This window comes from Calliphora vicina, chromosome 2, assembly GCF_958450345.1.
Source record: "Calliphora vicina chromosome 2, idCalVici1.1, whole genome shotgun sequence".
Lineage (NCBI taxonomy): Eukaryota > Metazoa > Arthropoda > Insecta > Diptera > Calliphoridae > Calliphora > Calliphora vicina.
This window is the reverse complement of record NC_088781.1, coordinates 45,772,813-45,798,121: the sequence shown is the minus strand read 5'-3', so window position 1 is coordinate 45,798,121 and position 25,309 is coordinate 45,772,813. Positions and strand designations below refer to the sequence as shown.

Here is a 25,309-nt window from a genome sequence, read left to right as displayed (position 1 = left end):
ATTTTCAAGCTAAAACTTTAAAAAAAAAATTATTTATTTAAGTGTACACATTCGGAAATTTCGAAAAATTTTACTGTTTTAAAAAAAATTTTATTTGAAACTGTTTGTAAATTCAAATAACTTTTTTATTTAATATCATATTTGTTTAATTGAAAAAATATTGATTTTTTTTTAATTAAATTTTTGCAAACTTTCTTGTTTGAATTTACAAATTTTGTGATAGGTCCTAATTCAAACAAAATTTTGTCTGATTGAGCAAATTTCTTTATTCAATCAGAAATTTAATTCTTTCTGTGTAAATATTGAAGAAATAATCTCAAATAAACAAAACCAACAATTTATATTGTTAAAAAAATATATTCATCATTAAAAACTGTTTTAAAAACTAATTTCTGTATTTATTTTTTACTCACTTTATACATTTTTCAAATAATTTCTTTATCAAAAATTTCAAAATTGATATTACGTCTTGTTTCTGTATAATTTATATGGGGTTCAGTTGAAAAATTAGCTTCGATTCCTTCAGCCTCGTGAGAAGGGTATATATAAGTTTGGCATTCCGTTTGTAATTTCCACAATATAATTTTCCGACCCTGTCTGTGTGTCTGTCTGTCTGCTCGGTTGCTATTTAAAATCGAGAAAATCGGTCCACAAATGGCTGAGATATAAGCAAAAAACCAGGACAACCTCGATTCTTGACCTACATATAACTGGATTACTAAGTCATTAATATAGACAATATGGATATCTAATGATAGATATTTCAAAGACCTTTGCAATGACGTATATAAGACCATAGTAAGTTGGACTACTATGGCTCAAAATCGGATAAAATATTTTTTAATGGGATTTTTTTTTTCACCAAAAGTTTAAATATGTAAAAAAAATTTAAAAAACAAAAAAAAAATTAAAAAAACAATTTTTTTTACAAAGAAGGAAAAAACAACTTTGAAAAATTTTTATTTTGAAGTATAATTTGGTGAATGGTGTATAGTTATTTTGTTTGAATAAGTGATGAAAGCCTATTTTTTAAGCAATTTTTTTTTATTTATTTTTAAAAAAAATCAAAAACAATGATTTCGATAAACTTTATCATGTTGGACTTTGTGTTTTGAATTAATTACAATTTTTACTTACTTTTTGTTAAGAAAACTTGTGCTTTTAGAAACTGTTTTGTTTTGAGAATAAATTTAAAAGCGAAAAACAAAAAAAGTCAAGATCAATAGGAATACTTAATTCTATAATGAAATAGGTCGTAAAATGGAGGATTTTAATAAATGATTATTTGTTGAAATAATTTCTTGTGTTAGATTCCAATGTAGGGCAGAAATAATCTTTACTTACACGTGTTTATTTTTTTTCTTTTCGTTAAATGTATAGGATCATAAAACAAATAATAACAACATTCTAAATGAGTGTTTTGAGATTTGAGAAAAAAACATAAACCAAAAAAAATACAAAAACAAAGACGCGACATACAACATATGCATGTATATATGAGCATTAGATTGGCCCTTATTTTCAACATTTTCGATTTTCCATGCTACCAATGTCTAACAATCATATGCTGAAAATTTTAGCAAAATTTTATAATGTATAGTGGTAACACATAATCTTTGAAGTTTCGAGTTTTCCGTCAAAATAGCAATATTTTCAATAAAATTAAAAAAAATAAATGTTAGAAAAAATCCAACTAAAAATTAGTTTTAAATATAATTTACTCATTTTAAAAAGGTTGTTTTATTTCCTCTATTTAAATCGTATTCTTTTAATTGCAAATAAAAGCGATTAAATAGTCCGCCATTTTTATAGTCATTAACTATTTAAATAGTCACTCACTTTAAAAACACATTTTATAATTTACAAGAATAAACTGGTAATACAGTTGATGTTAACTCTAACAGCGCCTACGACATGCTGACTCATCACAACTCGCTTTTACTATTTATATATACAGCGCCATCTTCTAGAAGTCTCGTGAAGAATCTATCGGAAAAAACTCGAGTATAATATTTCCACAACCTAGATTAACGCTGCCATTTGTGACATAGATATAAGCAGAACTCACGACTGCCTTGATTTTTACCTATTTGTGATCTACATCTGGATACTAGGTCATTAACGTAGACAATATGTATATCTAATGATAGACATTACAAAATCCTTTATAGTGACGTATAAACGCCATATACCGACAATGCACTATAGGTTAAATGACTACTTTTTCTGTGCTAAATTAATAACGACTACAAAATCATGGTATTCAAACCAAAACCTTAAAGAATTTCGAATGTAAGAATAATTCTATTAAAAAATGGAATTTAACCCACTAACGACCAAAAATTAACCCATTTACAATCATTAATGCAAACTTAATACATTAATTTATTTTAATTATATTAAAACTTTTAGTAATTGCTTAAATCTAATTCATTTTGTAAATTTAAATCAAGAAGGTCCCCTTCGCTTTCATTAATTTCATTGTCTTGGTGGCTAAAGTAAAATTCTTCCATGGGTTCACTGCAACATAACATTTGAATTACTTCTGGTAGAAGTGTGGAACGTCTCCGGTTTTGTAAGCGCCTATCTAAAAATGATGTGGAAATTAATGGATCTGAGGTACAGCAAAATATTAATATTAATTCGGAGCTTAAAAAATATGTCAGAAAAAAACCTCCCCACTATGGTGGTGTAGGGTATAACAAATTTACTGTTTTCGTTATATGCTTCTCCACTTCATCTGAAAATATGTTTACTTCAATTTTGTCCACTACATGTTTGAAAACGGCATAAAATTTTTCTTTTTTTGAATTTTCGTCAAGCCAAATTTCAAACAATAACCTAAAAAAGAGAGTATTATTCGAAAACGGCTAAAAATGGCTATTATATGTAAATGAAAATTGGTTTATAACATTTCAATATATTCATTTCTGATTTCATTTAATCTGCCGAACTTTGCCGAAATTTTAAAAGCTTCCACGAAGTTACATTTTGAAAACAATCGCAGCAGGTTAAGGTTTTAAGGTTATGTTAAAAAAAGTGGATTTATTTCAAGCAAGTTAAACAATTTTATCACATTTTTTAACAAAAAACATTACCTACTTACTTAGTTTATTGTTCTCCATTTTCACTTTCTTGTTTATAACTCGAGAAATTATTTAAACATGTAATTGAAAATTTTAAAGCAATACAGGCTTTTCAACAAAGTTTATTAAGTAATTACAATGCAATGTCTTTGACTGCGTGTTGTCAAATGGAATTTAATATTTACCAAAAACAAAAAGCTGACTTAGTTAATTTGGAGTATTGGTTACAAAATGGCATTAAAAAAAGTGAAATATTTGCATTTGAAAAATTGGACTCTAGCACAGTTTTGGTAGCCGTTTACCTATAGTGATATGGTGAAAAACCGAGAAAAAATATAATTTTCACCAACAAAATTAAAAAAAAAATATCGTTTTCAATGTTTATCTCAAGTTTAACTTATTTGACGCATTTTTTATTTTATTTTAGTATCAAATTATAATGAGTTATCGATGTGTTAATTGGGCATTCTTTTAATTATTGCAGAGTAAATATAATAAATGAACTTGAGCTTAAAATTATATTGTTACGAATTTGCATTAGCTCTTGGAATTTAACGTTCTGTAATGACTGCCTGCAACATTCATCATGTTTATAAACATGTCCATCCACATGCTATCAACAATGTTGATAGCATGTGGATGGATGCGGTTGATTAGCATTGTTTTTAAGTATGGCAACATTAAATGCTTAAGCTGCTAACATTAACATTGAAAGCTCTAGAATTAGAATATTCTAGTTTTGTCCGTTAAGATCATTGTAGAAATAGAGCTTTCAAGAAACATCTAGATGGTAATACAGTGTGTATAAATTGGCCGTGATAACATTAACCAGCCAGTCTAATTTGAAGCATCGATAAGTAAAGACAAATTAACTGCCTTAAAGTGTGCTGTATAACTTGTGAATTATAAACGTGTGTGACTATTTAAACTTTTGTTATACATTTGAATAAATAAAGAGTAGGTTACAATTTTAAACACTAAACTGCTTTTATTTGCAATCAAAAGTATTCGGTTTAATTAAAGGAAATAAACCACCATTTTTAAAAGGTAAAAACGTAACAATATGAATCCAATTTTAATTCGAATTTTTTTGGACACTCATTTTTTTTAAAATATTGCAACACTGATTACTTTTTTCTCTAAAATGTGCAACCTCTAAACGTTATCCGATTTTGGTAAAATTTTCAACATTTAGGGTTTGGATGTCGGAGAATAATTTAAGACCTTGGAAGTACTGAACATCGAAAAAGTCCAATGTAAAGGCCACCCTAATTAGATTCTGTATACATACATAAATATAACTGTAATTTAAGCATATGTTTCCCAAGTCTTAATTTTTTGCGCTCTTTCTCTCTTCTATGACTTTTTGTTTATGTTTGTATGGATGTGTGTATGACATATTTTTGATGTTCTTGTAATTGTTTTGTACTACAACAATGTTATGTGTTTTGTTTAAATTTTTTTTTTTTATTTGTGTATTAGCAAAAACACATTTTATTTCGAGGGCATTAAGCCAACCATCATAAACTGACATCGACAGACAAGCCAAAATTCATGAACAAACACAAAATATATAAAAAAAAAGTTTGTATGGAGGTCTTTAAATGAATCTTAACCTACATATTAACGTATGAGTAGATTGTAATAAATGTTCCCATCTTAATGATTAAAATGTTGAACACAAAAACAAAAAAAATATAACTTTTCTATTATATAAATTATTATGTTTAAAGAAAGAACTTTAATTGAAAAATGTTTACAGGACAATAGAGTGACAAAAATAAAAGAAATTGAAACATTTTATGACCAAGCTGTGTATTAAAATGTATGTTTATGTGCTGTTAAGTATTTTTGTAATTTATGTGGGTTGTTTTAAACAAATAATTGAAATAACTTTTTCTATAGCTTAAAAGAAACAAAAGCATTGAGTAAAAATTTTAGTCTAAAAAATATTGTGGTCATTTAGTAAGACCTGAAAATACATATATTAAAAGCTAACAATAATGTAAATTCTATAAAAATTTTAAATTCTAATAAACGAAAGTGAAAATAATCGTACGTTCCAATTCGTCATGTTTTGGTCTTTAGCTTTCGTAAATAAGCTGTGCTACAAAAACTTCACATGCCTTAAGGCGCAACTTATAATTTGTTTAAGAAAGAAATATTTATTTGTCACGCCTAAAAGTATGCACGAATTATTTAAAATGTTTCTTTTATTTAGGCATTTTTGATTTTTTCAGGGACCGTAACAATTATGACATTTATAATAAAAATCACAACATAATTGTTATTTTCTGAGTTTTATTTTTTTTGTCAGAAATAATTGTTATTTTCTGATTTTTATTTTTTTTGTCAGAAATAATTGTTATTTTTGATTTTTATTTTTTTTTTGTCAGGAATATTTGTCAGACTTTGAGTTTTATTTTTTTTTGTCAGGAATATTTGTCAAACTTTGAGTTTTATTTTTTTTGTCAGGAATATTTGTCAGACTTTGATTTTTATTTTTTTTGTCAGAAATAATTGTTATTTTTTGATTTTTATTTTTTTTGTCAGATATATTTGTCAGACTTTGATTTTTATTTTTATACCCTTCACCACGAGTGGCAAGGGTATATATAAGTTTGTCATTCCGTTTAAAATTTCTACATTTTTCATTTGCGACCCCACAAAGTATATATATTCTGGATCGTTATAGATAGCGAAGTCGATATCGCCATGTCCGTCTATTGAAATCAACTGTATGTTGAAATCAACTTTCCCCCAAATAACTTACAAACATGATTGATACGTCAATATATCGGGAATTCTTCCGGCTCGGTTGCCATTTAAAATCGAGAAAATCGGCCCACAAATGGCTGAGATAACGGGACAACCTCGATTTTTGGCCTATTTTTGATCTATATCTGGATAACTAAGTCATTAATATATGCATTTTTTTTTACCAAAAAATTTTTTGACAAAAAAATTTTTTGGAAACAAAAAAATTTTTGACAAACAAATTTTTTTGGTAAAAAAAAATTTATGACAAAAAAAATTTGTTGTTAAAAAAAAAAAATTTATGACAAAAAAAATTTGTTGGTAAAAAAAAAAATTTATGAACAAAAAAATTTTTTGTTAAAAAAAAAATTCGGGTTAAAAAATATTTTTCCCGATTTTGACCCATTGTAGGTCAAAGCCTTATATACATACATCGTTGCAATGGACTTTGAAATATCTATCATTAGATATCCATAATGCCTATATTAATGACTTAGTTATCCAGATATAGATCAAAAATAGGCCAAAAATCGAGGTTGTCCCGTTATCTCAGCCAATTGTGGGTCGATTTTAAATGGCAACCGAGCCGGAAGAATTCCCGATATATTGATGTATCAATCATGTTTGTAAGTTATTTGGGGGCTACGGAAAGTTGATTTCAACATACAGCCGAATAGACGGACAGACGGACATGGCGATATCGACTTCGCTATCTATAACGATCCAGAATATATATATTTTGTGGGGTCGCAAATGAAAAATGTAGAAATTACAAACGGAATGACAAACTTATACCCATGCCACTCACAGTGAAGGGTATAAAAATAAAAATCAAAGTCTGACAAATATATCTGACAAAAAAAAATAAAAATAAAAAAATAAAAATTATTTCTGACAAAAAAAATAAAAATCAAAGTCTGACAAATATTCCTGACAAAAAAAATAAAACTCAAAGTTTGACAAATATTCCTGACAAAAAAAATAAAACTCAAAGTCCGACAAATATTCCTGACAAAAAAAAATAAAAATCAAAAATAACAATTATTTCTGACAAAAAAAAATAAAAATCAGAAAATAACAATTATTTCTGACAAAAAAAATAAAAATCAAGAATTTAAATAGCATGTTATTTTATGAAATTATAGTTGAAAACAATCAAAATGGTATGCTTGACTTGACTCTCCGATATTATCCTGTGATGGCTTTTTTCCTTAGAAATTTCAAGAATAATTATTATTTTCGGTCCCTGGATTTTTTACTTCCATTTTTTTCATTTTAAACTAGAATTTTTTGTATTTTTACGTTTTTGATTTCACTTACGTACAAATTTAATGTCTGTGACATGGTACCTCAATATTTACCAAAAATATTATATTGATTACGCCCCAATTTTCTTAAATTTTCTGTAAGTTATTGCCATAAATTGAATATAAATATTGTGTTTATTTACCATCATTTATTAGCCCATATTGATTGATACTTGATATCCATAACATTTTTTGGGGGTGTTTCCTTTATTTGATTTAATATCACATAATATTGCTTAAGTAAATATTGTCTAACAATATCTATTGTATAGTTATTCTATTAGCCAATGTTTATCTATAATCATTTATTCATATGTTTATTTAATAATTTCTCTTCTTTCATTCTTCGCAGGGCTGTGAAATTTACATCGAAATTATTTGGACGTGCTCTGTCGAAGCGTATCAAAGCGACTGTATTGTACGCCACCGAAACGGGCAAATCTGAACAGTATGCTAAGCAATTGTGTGAATTGTTGGGACATGCATTTAATGCACAGGTGCGTAAGAATTTGAATAATGAAGCTATATTTAATACAGTTTTGGAGAAAATCATAAATTTGAAAAGGAAGTCACATAGACGTATACTTGTTATGAGTGGAATATAGTAAATAATGTTACGTATACGTATTGTTGTGTACTAAATACATATGTTCAATTCACAACTGACGTTGTACAGTCGTATGAGTTATAAGTCGTCTGAATCTACAATATTTTGTACAACACCTACAACATTTTTACATATGTTTTTCGAATGTTGTATGAAAATTTATGTGTTACCAAAAGTTCATATTTATACATAAACAAAAAAATTTGTTCATTTTAGTGTAAAATAACAACCAAACGGTAACACTGAAATCAGTTAATTTATTTAATTTATGAAAAACGATAATTTGTTTTAAATATTTGTCAATTGTATGCATTTTTACACAATTCAGACGTTAGTTTGCTATTTTTCGCTGCACTATTAATTTTGCATATTAATAGACTTTGGGATGTTTTGTTTTTATCTGTTTCTTTTGACATTTTCAAGGCTTGACAAGGTAAACTTACGACTTTGAGAAATTTGCGTTCACAACCACAATAGTTGTATCATACAACTTACAACATACAACTACGTTGTGAATAGTGTTGTCTCAGAAAACCTGGCCAAAAAGGCAAAAATTAATTTAGAGAAATTTTGAAAATTGAATTTTCAAGACTTTAAGTAGAGATTTATAGTTAAGAGACGCTGGCAAATTCAGAAAGTGAAGATAATTAAATGTGTTTTTATTTTGTGTGGCTAAACGAATACAGTTTCACATTGATTTTTTTATTTGAAGAACAAGATAAATTGCTATTTAGTATTAATTATTTATATGAAAAAAATTGTTTACCCTAAAAAAGATAACGTTTTTAAATAGGTGAAAATAGTTTTCTTAATAAAAATTTATATACCACAATTAAACTTGAAATCTCTATATTCCGGAACAAGAATAAAATTTTTGCTCTTCAGACACTTTTCATTAACCGTACAATTTTGTTATTTTTTTTACATTGATATGGGAGCCAGGTCCATTTATGAAGCGATCTTCATAAAATCTTATTAAAATTCATCGCGGTACTAATATTTATGAGTTAATAATGAACCTTAAACTGATTTTCTTAGGGTACCTAGAGACAATATAAAAACGTTCATGTCGAATCTCATCAGGATACTAACAATCGACTTTGGATGAATACACCAATATCAGAACATTGTTAAACATAACTTCAAAATGAAAATCGTATGACTTCTAAAGACTTAGAAAAGGGTAGGAAAGAATAGATTCTAGGATGTAATCCTAATCTGCCTCGTTAGCAGATTAGTTTATAGGCATATATAAACAAATGATATATCTTTTAAATAATAAGTTAAGCTTTAATTCTATATTAAAACTAGATCGGCGGCAAACGGCGCCAACAGTTTAAATCCTAGTCAAAGTTGCGTAGATAAGCCATAAAATATTATATACAGTGACCAACAAAAGTCTACATACGACCATTATCTAAACCATAATAAGTAAAAGTAATGATGCAGTTTTATTTCAAATGCATTTTTATTAATATAATAAAAAAATATCGCTAAATTTATAATTAATTTAACTTTTATTCACAAAAAATTAAAAAATATGTTGACAAAAGTCTACATACGATCTGTACACTAAATAAAATTTTTTTCAGGGAATACAAATTTTCATTAAATTCAATATTTCGTTGGGCCACCATGGGCATCTACAAGCGTCTGGGCATCGAAAGAACTAAATTTTCCAGTTCTGCGGACGTTATGTTTTGCCATTCTTCTGGAAGGTTCTCCTTTAACATTGGTGAACAAGTAATAAGATGTTTTCGGATCTTCCGTTGTAGAATTTCCCACACGTGCTCAATAACATTTAAGTCCGAGCTTAGAGGTGGTGTGTACAATTGTCGTAGGTCATGGTAGAGTAGCCAATCTTTGAAAATTTGAGACCAATGTTTCGGATCGGTATTTTTGCTGAAAAATTCAACTTTAACCAAGAGTTAAAATATCGACGGATGCTCTCAAATTTTGTTCCAAAATGGATTTTTACTAATAACGATCCTCAATAAACACTAATTTTCCCACTCCAGAAGCAGCGACAGTACCCCAAACCATCACACTGCCAACACCATGCTAAACTGTAGCGAGTAAGTTTTTCGCATTCATTGCTGTATTTGTTTTGCGCCATACTTTATCTCTCCCATCACTTCCAAATATGTTATACTTCAACTCATCAGTGAACAAAACTCGCTTCCAGAATTCCATGTCCTTTTCAAAGTGCTTTTGGGCGAATTCCAAACGAAGTTTGTGATCCGTTCGCTAATTTACGAGGAGTTCTGCTTTAATTACCATTATTATTTAAGGTTCTTTGAATTGTTCGTGGATGAACAATAACTTCTGATCTTGTTGCGAGTTCTTTGGCCAATTTTGTGGTATTTACTTTTGAGTTTTTGTTGACTTCTTTTAAAATGAAGATTATATCTCTACGATGTAGTTTCTTTGGGCGACCACTTCGCAGCTTGTTTTTAAAAGTTACTGAATATTGTTTGAACTGTAGACTTAATAAATTGCATGCTTATCTGTTAGTATTAAAAAAAAACAGGACATTCTGTGGTCGTATGTAGACTTTTGTCAATGTTTTTATACCCTACACCACCATAGTGGGGAGGGTATTATGCGTTTGTGCAGATGTTTGTAACGCCCAAAAATATTAGTCTAACACCCACCTTAAAGTATACCGAGCGACTTAGAATCACTTTCTGATTCGATTAAACGATGTCCGTCCGTCTGGTCGGCTGGCTGGCTGTCCATGTAAACCTTGTGCGCAGAGTACAGGTCGCAATTTTGAAAATATTTCGATCAAATTTGCTACATATTATTTTTCGGCCCAAGGACCAAGCGTATTGAAACTGGCTGAAATCGGTTCATTATTTCACCTAGCCTCCATACAAATGTCCTTCCGAAATTGGACTTTATCGGTCATAAATGTTTAATTTATAAATGTATCTCCACAAATTCCGCTCCAAATAAGTTTTATATATACAAAATTCATGTCACCAAATTTTGTTACGAGCGGTCTATAATTAGTCATAGCTCCCATATAGACCCGCTTCCGAAAATCACTTTAACGTGCATAAATCGCTTAAAAATGTTGGTATACTCACAAAATTCAACATAGTAAACTTTCATATAGACAAAAATCACACGACCTAATTTCATGGTGATCGGTCCATAATTGGTCATAGCCCCCATATAAAGCCCACTTCCGAAAATTACTCAAAAATATAAATTATTGAAATTTTAACAGAAAAATGTTTTTGCTCTCTTACTTAGTGTAGGGTATTATATGGTCGGGCTTGACCGACCATACTTTCTTACTTGTTTTTATGAATAATTTTGCAAGTTTACATTGCAACAAAATTTTTTTTTGGTGCATAGCAATAAAAATGGATTTCAAACAAAACTTCATTATTATTTTTTTATTTACAGGGTTTTCTCTAATAAAGTGGCAAACATTTTGGTCGAACGTAGACTTATGTCGACCACTGTACATTTTTTAAATTAATAAATTTCAAATAAGCCAACAATATATACAAAACTCATAACAAAAGTAGAATCTGAATAAGTTATCCTTACCAACAAGATATAACAATCCTAAAAAAAAATTATAAATATTAAAAATACGCCCTTGAATGTGGTATAATTTTAACTACCCAAATCTTTAAAGTCGAAAGTAGTGTGTTCTGTCGCCATTTTCGAATACTTCTGTAAACATAATAACTATAATTTCTGCAGATAATTATTGCTTGACATCTTAGCTTTACAATATAAATTGTTTTAGTATTAATTTCAAACATTTGCAAAAATTAATTATGAGAAGCATTTACTGTGCACCGCCTATTCACAAAGATTCTAAATTTTTGCAATTTCTGTATAGAACTCGTAGGACAAATATATTTTTTTCATTCGCCAAAATACATTCTTAAATATTTTTGGTTTCCTTTTACCTTTTTATGTTTATATTCTGTATGGAGATATCGCATCCTGTGCCAAGACAATTCGAAACGGAGGGCCAAGAGTTTTATGATTAAAAGCGATAACCGGTTTCGCAACTTAAAATGTATATATTTAAATGATCGCAATATTTTTTAATACCATTTCTAAATATCTATAAATATTTTTATTCTAAATTCAGCTAATTGTATGTTCAGAAATCATAATTTTTAAACTAAAGCTCACATATATACACCAGTTTTTTTGTTACTAGAAAATTAGAAAATAATTTTGTTTTAATTTTACTCAATTCAATATAAATAAGGAGTGAGATCGAAAAATTCTTAACACACGTTTTTCATTACATTTTTTAACCCAAGTATTATTTGAATTTTTTTTTGATCAAGTTACCTTTGAAAAACATGTCAGTTATTATGTGTAATGTCAATTATATTAATTTTTTTGTTAATCTGATTAAAATGAGTGACCAGAAAAAAGTGCGTACTGAAATTATTAAATATTTTCAACAAAACCCAACTTGGTCTTACAAAAAGTTGGCCAAGCATACAAAGGTCTGCCGTCAAACTGTTTCCAATGTTATTAAACAGTACCGGGAGAACTTGTCAGTTGATAGAAAACCTGGTTCAGGTAGAAGGAATGGTCCACATGATGTTTCTAAAGCCAAAAAAATAGAACGCATTTTCAAAAGAGCTCCCAACACATCCGGTAGGAAAGCAGCCCGGTTAGCTCAGTGCTCGGACTATTTGGTACGAAAAGTTAAAGCTAATGCAGGTTTAAAAACATACAAGGCTCAAAAAGTTCCTGACAGGAACGCTACTAAAAATTTAGAGGCCAAAAACAGAGCACGGAAATTGAAGTCAAGTTTTATAAAAAAATATTCTTGCTGCATAATGGATGACGAAACGTATGTTCTGGCAGATTTTTCGCAACTTCCAGGTCAAAAATTTTATGTTGCTGATGCTCGAGGGAATGTTGAAGAAAAGTTTAGGACCCAAAAGCAGACAAAATTTCCCAGAAAGTTCTTGGTATGGCAAGCAATATGCAGTTGCGGCAAAAGAAGCCACTCATTTGTTACAACGGGCTCTATAAATACCGAAATTTACATCAAGGAATGTTTACAAAAAAGGCTGCTTCCATTCATAAGACTTCATAATGTGTCCACTTATTTTTGGCCTGACTTGGCATCCTGTCACTATGGCAAACAAGCCCTTGAGTGGTACAAGAACAATAATGTGGTATTTGTACCAAGAGAGGCAAATCCTCCAAACTGCCCGGAGCTAAGGCCAGTGGAGAGATATTGGGCTCTTGTTAAAAGAGAATTGAAGAGTACAAAAAAGGTGTCCAAAAGTGTGGTAGATTTTAAACGGAGATGGACTACATGTTCGAGCAAAGTGACAGAAAGCACTATAAAAACGTTAATGGAAGGGTTTCCGAAAAAGGTTCAAAATTTCATCACTAGTGATTAAAACTATAAAAATAATTTTTTTTGTAAATTGTAATAATAATTTCAATCAAATAAAAAAAAAATTAAAGCTGTAAGTTTAGTGGTTTCTTTTTTATAAACATATATGTATGTTAAGAATTTTTCGATCTCACTCCTTAGATTCAAATTATAATTTTATGGCGATTTTTTCAAATGAAAACTTAAATATTCTATATTTTTCCTAAAATTTCTAACGATGTTGCTATTATTTCGACTGTATAAAATTTGACATTTCAGCTAACTTTAATCTAAGTTATTAGGTATTTATTAGGGTAATCGAATTATTCGATTTTTCTCTTGTTCGAATAAAACGAATAATTCGAATAAGAGTTTTTAACTTGTTCGAATAATTCGATCACACGTTTTAAATTAATCGAATTATTCGAATAATTTAAATTTATTTAAAAAAGTAAAGAATGAAGTTTTGATGTCGGTTTTTTAATATTTGATTTTTAAAGAAAAACAAAACATAACGTTAATGTTAATGTTAACAATTCAAGTATTGATAATGTTAAAAAAACATTCGAAACCAAAGTCCATCATTAAATTTTCAACAGAAATATTCTGATCGGAATAACTCCCGTACAATCTACAAAACAATTGACTAGCAAACCCTTTAGTTTCCGTTTTGGATCTCTTCTTTAAAAAATTTGAGCTAGTTGGTCATTATCCTGAATTCAAATACAATATAAACGTATTAAGAATTTGTTTATGTCGTTCATTCATAAATGTCATCCTCAATATCACTTTCGACGACGGTTTCAAAATCACATTCTCCATCACATTCAACTCCACTATAATCTAAGTTAATATTTTGATTATTAATTGCGATTCTTCGAATATTTCGCCCGCTAAATAACAAATATTTTATTCCGTACCTTTTATTTTCATTGGTTCAAGTCCTAAGTTAAAAATTTTGAAAGATTTGTTTTTAGAACTGTAACTTCTTGCAGTAATATTTATATATTTATAGAAGGAGCTATCGGAAAACTCATCTACAGTGATCGAAAGTCCCTTTGTCTTTAGTTAATTGTCGAATTTCGTAAGAAATTATTCGATTAATCGAACGATCATTAGTCGAATGAATACCCTAGTACTTAGTATATTGTTGTTAAATATAACAAACGATAATTCTTTAGAAATGTATATGTATGTATATTTCTAACATATTAGCTTTACCTTTAACACTTTCTGTTACCTAATAAAATAAATGTACGCTCCGTTGTTCATATACAATTTAATTTACAGGTATATTTAATGTAAATTTAACAAATTACAATATAATTGAAATTGCCTAAAGGTCTCCTAAATGCCAGCAACAGGCCACCCAGACGTATGATGTTTATTATTCATAAAATAAATAATGCGTATTACTCATACGCTATGTGTGTTGGCTAGACACCATCATTTCAATGCATTTTTTATACCCTACACCATCATAGTGGGGAGGGTATTATGCGTTTGTGCAGATGTTTGTAACGCCCAAAAATATTAGTCTAACACCCACCTTAAAGTATACCGATCGACTTAGAATCACTTTCTGAGTCGATTAAACGATGTCCGTCCGTCCGTCCGTCCGTCTGGTTGGCTGGCTGGCTGGCTGTCCATGTAAACCTTGTGCGCAGAGTACAGGTCGCAATTTTGAAGATATTTCGATCAAATTTGGTACATATTACTTTTTCGGCCCAAGGACCAAGCCTATTGAAACTGGCTGAAATCGGTCCATTATTTCACCTAGCCCCCATACAAATGTCCCCTCGAAATTGGACTTTATTGGTCATAAATGTTTAATTTATCTATGTATCTACACAAATTTCGCTCCAAATAAGTTTTATATATACAAAATTCATGTCACCAAATTGTGTTACGATCGGTCCATAATTAGTCATAGCTCCCATATAGACCCGCTTCCGAAAATCACTTTAACGTGCATAAATCGCTTAAAAATGTTGGTATACACACAAAATTCAACATAGTTAAATTTAATATAGACATAAATCACACGACCTAATTTCAAGGTGATCGGTCCATAATTGGTCATAGCTCCCATATAAGGCCCACTTCCGAAAATCACTCATGAATATAAATTATTGATATTTTAAAAGAAAAATATTTTTACTCATTTACTTGGTGTAGGGTATTATATGGTCGGGCTTGACCGACCATACTTTCTTACTTGTTTCTTATTAGCAATTTGAAATGTCTAAAGTCTTTATTACTAGGTTTATGTAAATTTTTTTCTTTAACATTTAAATTTAATTTAAGAAAGTATAAAAATGTGAAATTGTTTATACAATAGCTACTTTGTTATGTTGGATAAAAAAACAAGAAATGTTAGCATAATAAATGGTAATAATGGTAGAAACAGAGTGGAATTGTATATATTTATTATATTTTTTAAGTTAAAACTACTATTTTTTCTTAAAATCAGAAGCAGCAATGACACCCTTGGCCTGTTATTAATAATATTGCTGAAAATGTCCTGTAAATGTCATTAAAACAAATCACCACTAGCACTGACATGTTAATGTCAACTACACTCAAATGTCATGTAAATGTCATAAGCCAAATGTTATTAACGGTTAACTGGAATATGATAATAATTTTAAGTAGAAAATAACTGTCCCAAAATGTGAGAAAATAACTTTATAAAGAAAATGACTGTCCCAAAATGTGGGATAACAATTTTCTATAGAAAATAACTGTCCCAAAATGTGGGACAACAATTTTCTATAGAAAATGACTGTCCCAAAATGTGGGACAACAATTTTCTATAGAAAATGACTGTCCCAAAATGTGGGACAACAATTTTATAAAGAAAAGGACTGTCCCAAAATGTGGGACAACAATTTTCTATAGAAAATGACTGTCCCAAAATGTGAGACAACAATTTTATAAAGAAAAGGACTGTCCCAAAATGTGGGACAACAATTTTCTATAGAAAATGACTGTCCCAAAATGTGGGACAACAATTTTCTATAGAAAATTACTGTCCCAAAAAGTGAGACAACAATTTTCTATAGAAAATTACTGTCCCAAAATGTGGGAAAAAAATTTTATATAGAAAATTACTGTCCCAAAATGTGGGGCAAGCAATTCCTATAAAAAATAACTGTCCCAAAATGGGTCTCAATAATTTTCTATAGAAAATAACTGTCTCAAAATGTAGGACAATAATTTTCTATAGAAAATAACTGTCCCAAAATGGGTCTCAATAGAAAATGACTGTCCCAAAATTTGGGACAACAATTTTCTATAGAAAATGACTGTCCCAATATGTGGGACAACAATTTTCTATAGAAAATGACTGTCCCAATATGTGGGACAACAATTTTCTATAGAAAATGACTGTCCCAATATGTGGGACAACAATTTTCTATAGAAAATGACTGTCTCAAAATGTGGGACAACAATTTTCTATAGAAAATGACCCTCATAAGAGGAAATTACCGTTCCTTCAAAATGGAATTATAATTTTCCAGAGAAAATTTCTGTCTATCAAAATGATTTTGTAGAGAAAATTATTGTCCCCCAAAACACAATTTTTGGCATGTTAATGTCAGAGCTACACTTCAATGTCATGTAAATGTCATAAGCCAAATGTCATTAACAGTTAAGTCGTTGTTTTTGAAATCTGTATAGGCCATTTGCAAGGAAAATTGTTTAAGTTTACATTTTTAAACTTTTAAAAAATAATTAAATGCCTTTTAGTTTTAAGTAACTGTTCGCAGCTGTAGTAAATGAAAACTTTAATCAACTAAGTCTTCAAAATTAATAGTTTATTTTGTATTTTTTATACTATCACTGTGACACAAATAACACCTGAAAAAAGTTAAAGTTTTCCAAGCTCTACTACCACTAAATTTCCATCATAATAACGAAGGAAAAATGCCCAAAAAATAAAAAACAAAATGGGTTTTTTTTTGTTGACATGTTCAACAACAGCAATATCAATAAACATGTTCAACAGAAATTGTTTAAAAAAAACTTTTGTTTTTTTGTTACCATCATATGCCCTTTAAATCTCTGTGGCATTAAAATTATACCATGTGGCACATACAAGACATGATGGTCTAAACTGTACAACCCATAATGTTGTCATCATATGGCAGACATATTTTGTTTGTTTTTTATTTTTTGTAGCTTTTGTGTTTTTCTTACTTTCAACATGACATAAAGTGGCATATAATGGTGTGTGGCTGCTGCTGCTGTGGCCTGGGTCTATTTATATAAACTTTGGCAAAATTACTTGATACTGGGGGTCAGGTTTTTGTTATTCTGCTGACACATTGTTTTAATACCTGAGAAAATAGAATTATGTAGGATTAGACAGTGTCTATAAAAAAACAAAACGTATGAGAGAAAAAAATGTAAAAAAAAATAAACATGAAATGAACAGCAGTTACAGTCAATCATGTCTGTAATGATGTCAAATATATTTCAAGCTGTTTTCTGTATAGACATAAACATGTGGTGTTAATGGGTGATTTGGGTTTATCATCAGGTTGTTAACAGAGCCAGTATAATGTAGCAGACAAACATAATAATTTAAATTTATTTTAGTCATCAGTACCTGTACTCATAAGAATCAGAATAAAGTAGTTTTCAATGATTTAAAGTATGTTGCTTTGAAGATGATTTTTTATAATTTAAACTCTGTTGAAGTAGTGTATTTTAAATTCTACCAGACTCAAATTATATATGTCTTTTATCAGGCTCTTTTTAATGCGTCTATAATTGTATGTCTGTCTACACTCACACATTAAATATTAAGGGAATTAATAAAGATTAGAGTGGACCTAAAAATCAAATACTGAAAATTTTGGTTAAATTGGATTTCGTATAGAAGTTGCTCATTTTAATTAAAGTTTCTAGTTTTGGATCAAAGTATCATTAAAAAAATACACTTAAAAAAATACTAAAAAAACTAAAAGTCGGCAAATAAGGGCCAACTTAATGGCAGTATTAAAAAAGAAAAAGTGTATAATATCAAATTAAATTTAATTATTCTTCTCTTGTTTGTTTTTAGATCTATTGCATGTCTGATTACGATATTTCATCCATTGAGCATGAAGCTTTATTGATTGTTGTTGCCTCCACATTTGGCAATGGTGATCCACCGGAAAATGGAGAGGTAAGTACAACTAAAGACAGAAGTACACTTTATAAATTCCTATAAATCTTATGAATTAAAATCTCGTTTTGTTTTCAAAACGCCCAGCTTTTTAATACCCCTGCTAAACTCCTTTGTTTTAGACTTTATATACTTAACAGTCTGTTTCTATTTATTGTCTGGTTCCATCTAAGCAATTGTTAACTGATTTGTGTGTTTTATTTTCATTTTTATGTTCCTGTTAATGTGGTTTACACACAAATACACATTTTACATTTTCCATTATGTAGCTGTTCTCCCAGGATTTGTATGCAATGAGAGTACAGGAATCAGCGGAGAGTGGCCAGGACTCCAGGTAAGTGTTAAATGCTGTTTTGTTTATACTTTTTTTTACATTTACTTTAACATGGTAAAGTACATTCATATTTAAACCAAAAAAAAAAACATCAAATAAACCAGAATGAATACTTTAGTTAGTAAAAGTACTTTACAAGTAAATTATAAAAGCTATTAAGCTAAAACATTAAATGAAAACAGAGTTATGGATTCTACCCATTTTTGTTTGCTTTCGAGATTTATAAAAGTTACTTTAAATTAATTTTCTATTGTTTAAAAATGATGAAAAGTTTAGCCAAAGAAGAGTATTGTTAACAACAGTTTAAAACACATTTTAATATTAGAAACCTAATGTCACTTAAACTCACCAAATCAACAGAAAAGTTTTCAATTTCCCTTTAAAATCAATTTTAAGTTTTGGTCACAATTTCATTTCACAGTGGGCGTTTTTGCAAATTTGTTTTCAATCTTCATTATTGATTATTTTTACCCATTTTTGCACACAATTTCAATTTAAACGACTAACAGCAATTCCTTTCTAACCTACTTTTGGGGCTAAAATTTATATTTTCATATGAATTTTAGCCTATTTTTGGGATTTCTTTATTGTAAGCTAAATTTAATTATAATTTCTTTAGCATATTTTGCCATTTTTACAGCCTTAATACACATACTCGTTATTTAGATATGCATACATTAACATAAGGATGGCTCAAATTTTATACAGTCGAATAGAAAAATACCAAAAAAGGGGACCCGATATTTTCTATAGAAAATGACAAACCCACAAAATGGTACACGAATTTTTCTATATAAATTTTAGACCCATTTTTGCGACTGTAATTTTCTATAGAAAATGTTGGTCCTTTGTTGTGGGAAATAGAAAAAAAGAACTGAACTAGAACTGAACTAGAACTGAACTAGAACTGAACTAGAACTGAACTAGAACTGAACTAGAACTGAACTAGAACTGAACTAGAACTGAACTAGAACTGACCTAGAACTGAACTAGAACTGAACTAGAACTGAACTAGAACTGAACTAGAACTGAACTAGAACTGAACTAGAACTGAACTAGAACTGAACTAGAACTGAACTAGAACTGAACTAGAACTGAACTAGAACTGAACTAGAACTGAACTAGAACTGAACTAGAACTGAACTAGAACTGAACTAGAACTGAACTAGAACTGAACTAGAACTGAACTAGAACTAGAACTAGAACTGAACTAGAACTAGAACTAAACTAGAACTGAACTAGAACTGAACTAGAACTGAACTAGAACTGAACTAGAACTGAACTAGAACTGAACTAGAACTGAACTAGAACTGAACTAGAACTGAACTAGAACTGAACTAGAACTGAACTAGAACTGAACTAGAACTGAACTAGAACTGAACTAGAACTGAACTAGAACTGAACTAGAACTGAACTAGAACTGAACTAGAACTGAACTAGAACTGAACTAGAACTGAACTAGAACTGAACTAGAACTGAACTAGAACTGAACTAGAACTGAACTAGAACTGAACTAGAACTGAACTAGAACTGAACTAGAACTGAACTAGAACTGAACTAGAACTGAACTAGAACTGAACTAGAACTGAACTAGAACTGAACTAGAACTGAACTAGAACTGAACTAGAACTGAACTAGAACTGAACTAGAACTGAACTAGAACTGAACTAGAACTGAACTAGAACTGAACTAGAACTGAACTAGAACTGAACTAGAACTGAACTAGAACTGAACTAGAACTGAACTAGAACTGAACTAGAACTGAACTAGAACTGAACTAGAACTGAACTAGAACTGAACTAGAACTGAACTAGAACTGAACTAGAACTGAACTAGAACTGAACTAGAACTGAACTAGAACTGAACTAGAACTGAACTAGAACTGAACTAGAACTGAACTAGAACTGAACTAGAACTGAACTAGAACTGAACTAGAACTGAACTAGAACTGAACTAGAACTGAACTAGAACTGAACTAGAACTGAACTAGAACTGAACTAGAACTGAACTAGAACTGAACTAGAACTGAACTAGAACTGAACTAGAACTGAACTAGAACTGAACTAGAACTGAACTAGAACTGAACTAGAACTGAACTAGAACTGAACTAGAACTGAACTAGAACTGAACTAGAACTGAACTAGAACTGAACTAGAACTGAACTAGAACTGAACTAGAACTGAACTAGAACTGAACTAGAACTGAACTAGAACTGAACTAGAACTGAACTAGAACTGAACTAGAACTGAACTAGAACTGAACTAGAACTGAACTAGAACTGAACTAGAACTGAACTAGAACTGAACTAGAACTGAACTAGAACTGAACTAGAACTGAACTAGAACTGAACTAGAACTGAACTAGAACTGAACTAGAACTGAACTAGAACTGAACTAGAACTGAACTAGAACTGAACTAGAACTGAACTAGAACTGAACTAGAACTGAACTAGAACTGAACTAGAACTGAACTAGAACTGAACTAGAACTGAACTAGAACTGAACTAGAACTGAACTAGAACTGAACTAGAACTGAACTAGAACTGAACTAGAACTGAACTAGAACTGAACTAGAACTGAACTAGAACTGAACTAGAACTGAACTAGAACTGAACTAGAACTGAACTAGAACTGAACTAGAACTGAACTAGAACTGAACTAGAACTGAACTAGAACTGAACTAGAACTGAACTAGAACTGAACTAGAACTGAACTAGAACTGAACTAGAACTGAACTAGAACTGAACTAGAACTGAACTAGAACTGAACTAGAACTGAACTAGAACTGAACTAGAACTGAACTAGAACTGAACTAGAACTGAACTAGAACTGAACTAGAACTGAACTAGAACTGAACTAGAACTGAACTAGAACTGAACTAGAACTGAACTAGAACTGAACTAGAACTGAACTAGAACTGAACTAGAACTGAACTAGAACTGAACTAGAACTGAACTAGAACTGAACTAGAACTGAACTAGAACTGAACTAGAACTGAACTAGAACTGAACTAGAACTGAACTAGAACTGAACTAGAACTGAACTAGAACTGAACTAGAACTGAACTAGAACTGAACTAGAACTGAACTAGAACTGAACTAGAACTGAACTAGAACTGAACTAGAACTGAACTAGAACTGAACTAGAACTGAACTAGAACTGAACTAGAACTGAACTAGAACTGAACTAGAACTGAACTAGAACTGAACTAGAACTGAACTAGAACTGAACTAGAACTGAACTAGAACTGAACTAGAACTGAACTAGAACTGAACTAGAACTGAACTAGAACTGAACTAGAACTGAACTAGAACTGAACTAGAACTGAACTAGAACTGAACTAGAACTGAACTAGAACTGAACTAGAACTGAACTAGAACTGAACTAGAACTGAACTAGAACTGAACTAGAACTGAACTAGAACTGAACTAGAACTGAACTAGAACTGAACTAGAACTGAACTAGAACTGAACTAGAACTGAACTAGAACTGAACTAGAACTGAACTAGAACTGATCTTGAACTGTAATTTTCTATAGAAAAATGTCGATACCAAAAGTTGTTCGAAATTGTATTTTAAAACAAGCTTGAGTGAAGAACTGCCGAAATTTATAGGTCCCCTCCTAATAACCATATACAGCCTAGTATGTTTGTGCCATATTTATAGTATCTTTATTGTAAACATTTTTCGTTATTGTCTGCATTTGTTAAAAAAACCCATTTATGGCTGGAATTGTTGTCAAACATGTGATACGGAAATTCCCTGTCATTTTATCGAAATAACAATAATAACAAGAACAAACAACAACAACAATAATAATAAAAGTATAAAATGTCGAAGGAAAAAGTTTATAATTTGTTAACGGAAATTAGGGGGCACAAATATTTTATTTTCTTTACAACTTCTAATAGTTGGAATGACAATAACAACAACTTAAACTGCTGTAAAAACCAAACGAATGGATATAACAAACAAATTATCAGGTGTTGGGTTGTTTTCGCGTTGCTCTCGTTTTACATAAAATGTCTTACTTAAGGGATAAAAAAGAATAGTAGAATAGTACTTTTTTGTACATTAACGAGTTACTTTGTTTTTGGAACTTTTGATATGATTATAATGAAAAAAATATAAATTGTTTAGCTTCAAAAAAATAAATTTATTAACCTTCGCTTTACCAATACCCACCCGGGTGACCACTTAGTTTTTATTGGTTTAATATTTTTTTTAATTTTGTTTCGATTTAAATGAAATTTATATTCACTGAACAAATTTTAGAGTTCTATAGAATTTAATAGACACATTTTAAACTTTTTATAAGGTTTTTAAATTTTTTTAAAATTTCGTTCGTCGCATATATCTATAGAAGTGTAGTGTCACCCGGGTGGGTATTGGTAAACCATGTACATAAAAAACCTTTGGTAAAGCGAATGTTAAACCGTTTGCTGGATGATATCTATTGCATTCAGCTTTATAATTTTTTTTTTACAAAAAGTACTTTTTTCCAAAATCTTGTTTTGCACTTACTTAACAAAGCTGTTGGATAAAGTACCATTATTATACCCGTATATTGTTGATACATTTAATTATGTTTTGCAATTCAGCTCCTTAGTGCAGCAACAATGTCCTCAACAATACAAAAAAAAAAAACTCTCAAAACAAATAAAATGTAAATATTGTCAAAATATTGTTGTAAATATTATGGAAATAAAACAATTTTATACATGTGTAATTTCATCATTTAACATTTTTAAAAGAAATCAGTCTGAACAGTCTGACAGAAACAAAGGTTATCAAAATTATTGTATGAAATAACTTTAAGTCTGATAATTAAATTTATTGGTTTTATGACTTAAAACTGCGGGATTTATCTTTTGAACACGATTTTTGCTTTTAATAACTTATATGTATGTCATTTTGTAGGGTACGTATCTGTCATTTATTCTCACTTATTTATTGAACATTAAAGTGTAAAGAGCGAAGTTTTTTTTGCTTCGAAAATTTCGAATTTTGGGCCAACACAACGTAATATGTGGGAAGATTTGCTTTACTTCTTTAGTTTGAAATAAAAGTACCGCCGAAGTTAAATAATTTAATATATTAGAAAAGTACCATTAGAAGAAATATTACAAATTTTAATTTTCCCTCATGAACACCCCTCAAGTTAAATATTCCAGGATGAGAAAGTCATATTAGAAATTTTTGGAGAGTTTTTTTTTCAATTTTTTTTGTCAATTTAAAAACAGCATATTAACAAATTTTTCTAGAAATAATTTATTTTTTAATAAGTTTCATTTAATACATCCCACCCTGTATATTTATGCGCGATTATGAAAGTTTTTATTTATGTAGATGACACAAAACGGAAATTTCAACATATAGAAAAATATAAATAATATTCACATCTGTAAATATGTATGTAGATATTTTAAAAATGCCAAAGGCAATAAAAAAGGCATACAATTTCAAAATCTCTATACACAACACAAAAAGGTATGATGACATTTTACATTATGACATGTTGACACATAATATCGATAACAACCAAAAATATGGGTAATACAGAAACAACAACAATTACAATATAAACACATAAATATTAGCATGATTTTGAACAGAGGCATATTTAAAGGAACCAAAATATTTATCTTTTTATTAAAACCTGATGATACATGATTTATTGCAAAAGAAAAAAAAAAGCTTTTCCTGGATTTTTAAAAATTTTATTTTATTAAATTGAAGCTCTTTACAGATTGGCAACAATTATAGGCATATTGTTATAATTTAAAACTTAAATTTGTCCTCAAATCAGTTTGAAGAGCTTTTCTGAGAAATCACATTAAAAATTAAAGATTGAATTTTACTAAGAGTGAGAGTGGATGTTATAAATTTCAATAATTGCTGTTTAAGCGCACAGAGATTGTTGAAGCTGAAATCAATCATCATCGAGAAAATTAATGATTGTTTGTTGTTGTTGTTTTTTCGTATTCCTTTCATTTAATCAAATATTGAAATGTACACACTCATAGACATACACACTTCAATGCGTACTCAATGGCTCAATGCAGGCTCCAAAAGTGAACATTAACATGACTATGTGTTTGTTCATTTACTCATGGTGTTAAGTGGGAGTAAAATAGGCTGGCCCTCCAAAACAAAAGTTGTGGATATTTCCAACTAAAATATTGCTAAAACATAAATTCTCAAAATGTTTGTACTGGCGTCAGTATTTGGTGAGCTAAATTAAAGGATAAAAAGGTACTTCTTTGAGATTTTTATGATTGTTTTTCACATTTCTAATAAAAATAAAGCTAAATATTTAGTAAAATAATCATAAGCTTAATTAGTCATTAATATAATTAAAAAAATAATTTTTGTTAAATTTTATCAGTTAAAATACTTAAATAATTTGTTTGGTTTTTTTACATGAACTTGCTTGAAATGTAGCCACCCTGTATTTATACAGGATGTTTACAAGTTTCATATTAAAAAAGCTTAGATCTTGCTTTATAACATTGCTAAATAACATTTGTCTGTAGGTAGGTTCATTTAGAAGTTATATTAAGGTAAACATTTTATGTAAGGGTGCGTATGATTAATATTAATTTGGGGTATATTTAAAAAATTATTCATATCTTTATGATTTATAAAGGGATTTTTAAA

The 25,309-nt window shown here is 29.5% G+C and overlaps 1 protein-coding gene across 1 annotated transcript in view; it reads left to right on the top strand.

The window, feature by feature from the left end:
- Nos (Nitric oxide synthase) overlaps positions 1 to 25,309 on the top strand; it is a 173,529-nt gene that overhangs the window by 109,719 nt on the left and 38,501 nt on the right. The window contains exons 10-12 of the mRNA XM_065501668.1: positions 7,503 to 7,647; positions 18,212 to 18,316; positions 18,586 to 18,650. Of these exons, the coding sequence (XP_065357740.1) occupies positions 7,503 to 7,647; positions 18,212 to 18,316; positions 18,586 to 18,650 (315 nt within the window). The remainder of the gene's footprint in view (positions 1 to 7,502; positions 7,648 to 18,211; positions 18,317 to 18,585; positions 18,651 to 25,309) is intronic.